Below are 6,788 nucleotides of genomic sequence, written 5' to 3' on the forward strand. Positions count from 1 at the left end.
GTAGTCGATGTACATAGTTGAGCCGATTGACTTGAGCCGATCGACTCACTATCTTTCCACCGTAATTTTTCTCCTCTAACTCCAACTATTATGTCTCGTATCCCTCCAGGACCGTCTAACAAGAACACCTCCAAATACACACCTGCTGAAAGGGCACTCATTGATGTTTTTAAGGCAGAGTATTTGGCTACGCTCACTCCTTCCCTTCGCACTACATTGTTAACAACCAAAGTGTATTCCGCTTTTGCCAGTCATTGGGATGCACATGGGAAGAAATATAATCCTGATCATGAGAGGGCTGTGTGTTTGCACAATTGAATTTTCTAGAGTGACCGGTGCTAATAATATGTACCCAGGAATTATGCAAGTGGGCCCGAAACCTGTGGAGAAAGCCCCAGGTAGAGGGCGCAGTGAAGCCACAATCCAGTGTCATCAATATCAAAAAATCCGATGTTGTATCTCGCTACCGAAAGGATGAAGTAGAAAAAGAGATTGATACCATTCTTGGTCCAGTTGATGCCCGTGATCGTCAGAAACGATTTAATGTAAGGGCTACTGCAATCAAGAATATCATAGCCAGACTTTCGCCGGAGGAATTGGCCAAACTAGAAGATCAGGTTGCTAAAATTGCTGAGGAAGGGCATCCGGTGGAAGTACGACGACAGTAGGTTTACTGTGAACGGTATTCCATTTTTCCGCACTCATATTTTTGCGCAGACTAGCCGAAAAGAACTTTGAAAAACGTCTTAACGACAGCGCTACTGCCAACTGGCGTGAATTGGGAATGTTATCAATTACATTCGCAACATACGAGGATTCTTCAGGTAGACTCCATGTTGAGGTGTTAGTATATTTGACTTACTTTATGGATTCATTGTATATCTGATATACACTTTCCAATTAGACATGATCAAATTGCCGAGTTGTTGAACCTCAAAGATGTGGCCGACGTCAAAGCATTTGAAGAAATACATGCTGCTAGTGCTCGTGGAATGCAGCGCCTTGTAATGGAATACGTACGAGATATGCTGAACTTGTCAAGGGGAAAAAAAGAGGCCAGTGTCCCAGGTGCGAATATCTTCACAACAGGCCAACATGGTTTTCCTGTTATCGGGCCTACATATGATCGGGATAAGCTCGACAAAGATGATGCGGAGAGGCTTTATCGAAAATACCTTTCCAAACATTATGGTATGTGTCATTCCTACCGTTCATCCCATTGCAACTTACAAGACTTACAATAATTTATCCCACAGAACTTGCGTCAAATGGAAGAACAGACCAAGTGCCATGGGGCGACATAGTGGACAATGTATCCATCTTTATTGCTCCTGAATATCTGCCGGCAGACGAATATGAGTTTACCGATCCCCACAATACAAAAATCAAACACATCAAAAGCTTCCTTGACCATATCGTTGAACGGGAGAAATCATTGCCTCCATCCCAGGTTTTTCGTTTCAAAAATGTCACCTCGCGTAGACGGCAAGGCCTCATCGTACCTTCGTGCTATCCCGACGAAATGGATGGTGAAAATCGATCTGTCAATCCTACTGCTCGTAAACGCAAGCGTAAGGAGAAAGGCAACAACGTACCAACAGTCACAGTTCACCAGCGCGGAGGTGAGGGTGAAAGCTCTGCAAACGATGGAGACATCGGCGAAGATGGCGAGGATGGCATAACATCCCCCGAGCTGAGCGCAAATGATGCATCTTTGACAGATGTGAATATGTTTGAAGATGCTTTGCATTTAACAGAGCCAGACTTTACCATGGTTTCTGTTTCTCGTGACATCTCCATGCCTTCTAGTCCTGACAAGATCGAGAATGCCGAAGGTAATGGCGAGCACCAAGGCGAAAGTACCACAATCCAAGGCGAGCACGGCAAACTCGACCAACTTGACCAAGGCGAGCACGGCGAACTCGACCAACTTGACCAAGGCGAGCACGGCGAACTAGACCAACACAACCAAGCAACCAGTACTTCTTCCAATATGCCCGACCTTTACTTACAAGGAGACAAGGACATGGAGGATTTTACAATAACAGAGACGGACGCACTACTCTTGGAACACTATGCCAACTCTAAAGCATTCGAGCTATCGCTTGCACAGGGGAATTGGGATTCAAATGGATTGGGCGAGGCAATGGCGAATCGTTTAGACGAGAGAGGCATGGCGAATTCCAGCAATATTTCGTCGACCTGGCGAGGTCTGGACAATGCAGATCCCGGAAATTATCCAAAAGATCTCACCTTCACCGAACTACTCTTTGGCCCCACAGAGGTGGGAGTCACCAATACTATCGGAGAGTCAACATATACTGCACCCGCTGCACCTGCAATCTCTATTGCAGAAAATTCGAAGTCCAATTGGCCTTCGGCAGAAGATCCAGCCGTCGAGGCACATATTGCCAACAGAGGTAATATGGAAACATTTGTTGGAAATTCAATGCTTGGCTCTTTCCATACATGGAGCAGTGCGAACAACGCAACAAATTCAAACATGCCAGATGACCCTAATGTGGCAATTCCTATTTCCAATGAAATGAGGGCCGAGCCAATGAACTTAGCAATAAACAAGACTATGGGACAAACGGGACCAACCTCACCGGTGACCAACCAAACCCCAGAACTTGCCGTTCCCAGTAGCTCAAATAACACGGATCAGAGTAATCTAGTATGGCGTACCTTCAATCCTGACAATACTAGAGTCCGCCCTAGGCCAAGGCCTCGTCCTAAACACAATGAAGAAGGTTCTCCGAGCAAGATTGTTCGTGACATACTCACATCAGTTCCACTCGTTCCACGCATTAGTGGTGCCAGCACATCCTCGGTTCCATTGGTTAGCAATGAACGACCTCGGCCTGAGCCCAGTGCCATATCCAAGGACTCGAAAAGTGGGAAAGGTAAAAATAAAGCAGGTAAAGCCTCGCAGAAAAGGGAAACATCTCAAAGTGATGACGTCAAGCTGGCTGGAGGCTCCAGGAAACACCTCACCGCAGACGATCTTGCAGCAAAAGAAGCGGAAGAAATGAAGGTTGAAGGCAAGCGTGTCCGTAAGAAAAGATTACTAGAGTAAAAAAGAGTCTTAGAGATCTTGTAGAACATCTTTTAGAACAGGCTTGTTATGATATAGGGTAAAACAAATAAATTGAGCAATAATAATGAATGCACACGTATCGATTAATACTCTAAGACAATGTCTTCATCCACATTATGATTCCGGCTCCTAAGATGATAAATTGAGGAATGTTTGTTTTCTTGGGAGGAAGAACTTGAAGAGGGCATGTCTTCGTTGGATTTGTGGGATGAGGAATCTGAGTGGTACATGACCAAGGGTGCAATGTGGGACGATTTGACGGCACCATTATCACAGTCACCCTCTCCTTCCTGATCTAAAGATGCACCGCCAACATCATCACCCTTGACCTCCGTATCACTCTTGCCCACCTTATCACTTTTGTCACTCTCGCCCTCCTTATCACCTTTGGCCGCCTTATTGCCCTCGCCCACCTTATCACCTTCGCCCGCCGCTTTACTGCCCCACCTTCGCCCGCCGCTTTACTGCCCTCGCCAACCTCAACACCTTCGCCAATCATGGCGACATTTTTGTTAACGACAATGGCCTCGCCAACGTCAACGTCTTCTCCAACACCAACCGCTTCGTCGCCATCGCCACTCTCCACAACATGAGCACCCTCGCTGCATTCATTACAGTTTCTATCCTCCCGCCCCTCTCCATCCTCAGCACTGTTGTCGCCTTCGCCCCCTTCAACATCACCGGCCTGACCATTTTTGACAACTTCGCCAGGTTTAACAACGTCGTCGGCCTCCCTGCGCAATATGTCTTTGCGGTTTGTGTAAGTCTCGCCACCGTCAAGACCGTGGTTGCTACCGTCTGCATTGGAGGAAGTACCATTGGGAGATACATGGTCACAGGGACCTTTCTGTGAAGGAATCTGTTCAAGGTCAATAGGTTCGTCCTCTGTACCTCCGATCCAGTACGTTTGACTAGCAATGAGCTTTTCCGCAGAATGAACCGGGATATAACTTTTGTCAATATCTGTAGGAGGTTCACGGTTGCTCGGGTCCACTGGTGTCACTTGCGGGTTTTGGCCAGTGTTTTGTTGTTCTTGGGGTCGGGGTCGATTATTCAAAGTATTGTCAGTCTTTTTCTCTGCATCTGAGTCTGAGTCTTGAGGGCCATAAAGCTCCAGACCATGAATTTGGACTTGCGCATCCAGACCAGTGAGTTTCTTCAAGACGGCGTCATGATAATGGTTAACGATGGAAAATTGATCTTCAAGAACCTGGATGGCCGCTGTGAAGAAGGCAAACTTGCCAGCCATGTAATCAAACCCGTGGTCATTCTTAACAAACTGCTCGTCAAACTTTTTCATTGCCTTGGTCATAATGGCCATTCTCCTTTCCAATCTGTCCATACGCTCCTCAATAGTTTCGTTTTCTGCAGGTTCTTCATGTTCAATATCTTCTTCCCAATTGCGAATGTAGGCGGGGCGAGAGGGGAGAGATGGAGTGGGTCGAATACCGTTTGCTTGTGCTACATCATCTCCTAACCATTCGGTCCAGCTGTTTAATATCTGTTCTGCAAAAAAGTTCACGACACAGAACAATAGGTGAGCAGTTGAATACTTACCAATATTATGAAGGATTTTGGTTTGATCTCTTTTGGCAGTGGGAACTTTATCACTAGTGGCGGGTTCTTGAGTTCGTTTTTTCTCATTTGATGTTGAGGGCTTGGGGGCTGGTGTCGGGAGTATCTTCTCCTAACACATCTTTAGATTGGGTCACTGACTTCTGTGCTACAGTCTTACCTTTGCGTGGCGTTTACCACCTGTACCTGCATCTTGATGTGGGACAGACTTTGGCGCATCCTTTCCGTCCGTGTTGACAATGAATCCATAAGGCCTTTTGTCATGCCTTTCTTCGGCGACAGATGTTGCTATGGACTCGTTGTCCTCAACGCTACACCTTTCCAAGGCCTGACCACGACCTTCACAGCGACGACGATGCTTTCCGCAATAGTAGCAGCTGTCAGTTGTGAAGGTCACTCTGCAGTTACGTCCATGTTTGACACACATGCTGCAGCGATCCACATGGACAAGCTGAGTGGCTTTGGGAGGTGCGCGGTCGTCTTTCTTCTTTGATCTGGCACCGGCACCGTTTGCAGGCTGGCTACTAATCCCTCGAGACTTCTGCCGTGTAATTCGCTGACTGTGAAGATTGGGTTTAGCGGTACTGATTTCTTTGTCTTCATTTGATTGGACAGATACATCGGACGGCATGTAGTCCTCGCCATCGCTACCGCTCGAATCTTCAATTTCACGGAAGCTCTTAGGTACCTGAGAACTCAATACTGGCTGGATGCGACGTCGCTTTGAGGGTCGATCAAGCGGACTTGCTTCCGTCAACAGGTGATCTTCGACATTGCCTTCGATTTTATGTCGTTGAGGCGTAGAAGCTAATCGGCGCTTGCCTTTAACTTGGCGATGGTTCTCGTTTGCCGATCGACGTCTTTGCTCGCGTGCCGAGTGGCGAATATGGTGATTGAGGTTGACATTCTGCTGGTCATTGGCTAACTTCTTGGTCAAATTTAGATCTTGGGAGGAATAGAAAGCTGGAGTACCTTCCAGGACCGCAGGACGGATAGTCTGTTGAGCTCGATGGGCCAGGTCTTTCATGGATGTCAAGAAGTTGGCACTACGATGTTGACCTTGATGACGAGCCTTGCCATAGGCGAGTAAAAAGTCAAAGAGAAACTGGTTAGTAGGTTTCTCTTTAATTTCTTTGAACATTGGCTTGCGAGCTTCATTCGCTATAGATTTCTGAATTGACACGTCAATATGTGATAAGATCCTGGATTTTTGTAACGCACCGCCAAATCAATGTATGTGGCCATTACTTCAGCAATATCTCCTTGCTCTAAACCTTTCAAAACATGTTGTTCAAGTGTACGTATTGCCGTTTCAAACGATTCAATAGTCGATATGGTATTACTGGTCATTTTTAGTGGGGTGGGTCGCTTATCAGCTCAAACTTAGTTAACGGTCAGGAAGAACTTGTTGTCTCAAATTTCGAATTGTCTGATCACAATTGGCGGCTGACTCCGACAGACCGATCATAACATCCAGCGTCCAAGTCAGAATAGCTGGATTAGCTGTAACATTAACATCAAATGTCTACTACGACAACCAACAGTCAACCTCCGCATGTTTTCATGTCCCCCGCTCCGGAGGGCTACATTGTTATGTTGGCGCCAGATGAGCAAAAGTACATGGTACCCTTGCATCTCGTGCCCGATCTGCAACACGCATTTGAGTCTTACAGACACAAGATGAGACTGGGTGTTCCACAGGCATCTTCGTCTGTATGCAAGGTTCCTACTTGATGTGGCCTTTGACTAATAACAGGTGTGCGCCTGCAGGTTCAGCAGGCAGACCCTAATGTGGTGGAATATACCCTTGACGAAGGCCATTCCTCTCATTTCCCAAATCCGGTGCGCAGTTAATCCTGCAATAACATCCTTCTTACTAATGTTCTTGTACCAGCCTCTTAGCGAACAGGAGTGCCTGGACGTTCATTCAGAAATTCTCGCACTACAACAGTGTTTGGGGATATCATACAAGGACGCGGCACATCGTCTCTACATGACCGAATTGGCGAAAGCCAAACTTGCCTATAAGTCAATGAAGAGCCTTAAACATATCTCAGAAGGTATTGACAACTCCTTATTGGATTTACATGCGCGTCTGGGGGCGGGTTCATAA

The 6,788-nt window shown here is 46.7% G+C and overlaps 2 protein-coding genes across 2 annotated transcripts; both read left to right on the top strand.

Moving 5' to 3' along the window:
* Positions 1-90: 90 nt before the first annotated feature.
* On the top strand, positions 91-3,079 carry JR316_0004117 (uncharacterized protein; the record flags this gene model as incomplete). Its single annotated transcript, XM_047889886.1, has 5 exons — positions 91-300; positions 357-664; positions 718-843; positions 905-1,191; positions 1,257-3,079. 5 exons carry the CDS (start codon positions 91-93, stop codon positions 3,077-3,079), a joined length of 2,754 nt encoding a protein of 917 aa, XP_047752260.1.
* A 3,117-nt stretch (positions 3,080-6,196) lies between these two features.
* Positions 6,197-6,788, top strand: JR316_0004118 (uncharacterized protein; the record flags this gene model as incomplete). The annotated part of the gene is made up of 3 exons (XM_047889887.1): positions 6,197-6,388; positions 6,446-6,517; positions 6,570-6,788. 3 exons carry the CDS (start codon positions 6,197-6,199, stop codon positions 6,786-6,788), a joined length of 483 nt encoding a protein of 160 aa, XP_047752261.1.

This window comes from Psilocybe cubensis, chromosome 3 (assembly GCF_017499595.1).
Source record: "Psilocybe cubensis strain MGC-MH-2018 chromosome 3, whole genome shotgun sequence".
In the NCBI taxonomy this organism is placed as follows: domain Eukaryota; kingdom Fungi; phylum Basidiomycota; class Agaricomycetes; order Agaricales; family Agrocybaceae; genus Psilocybe; species Psilocybe cubensis.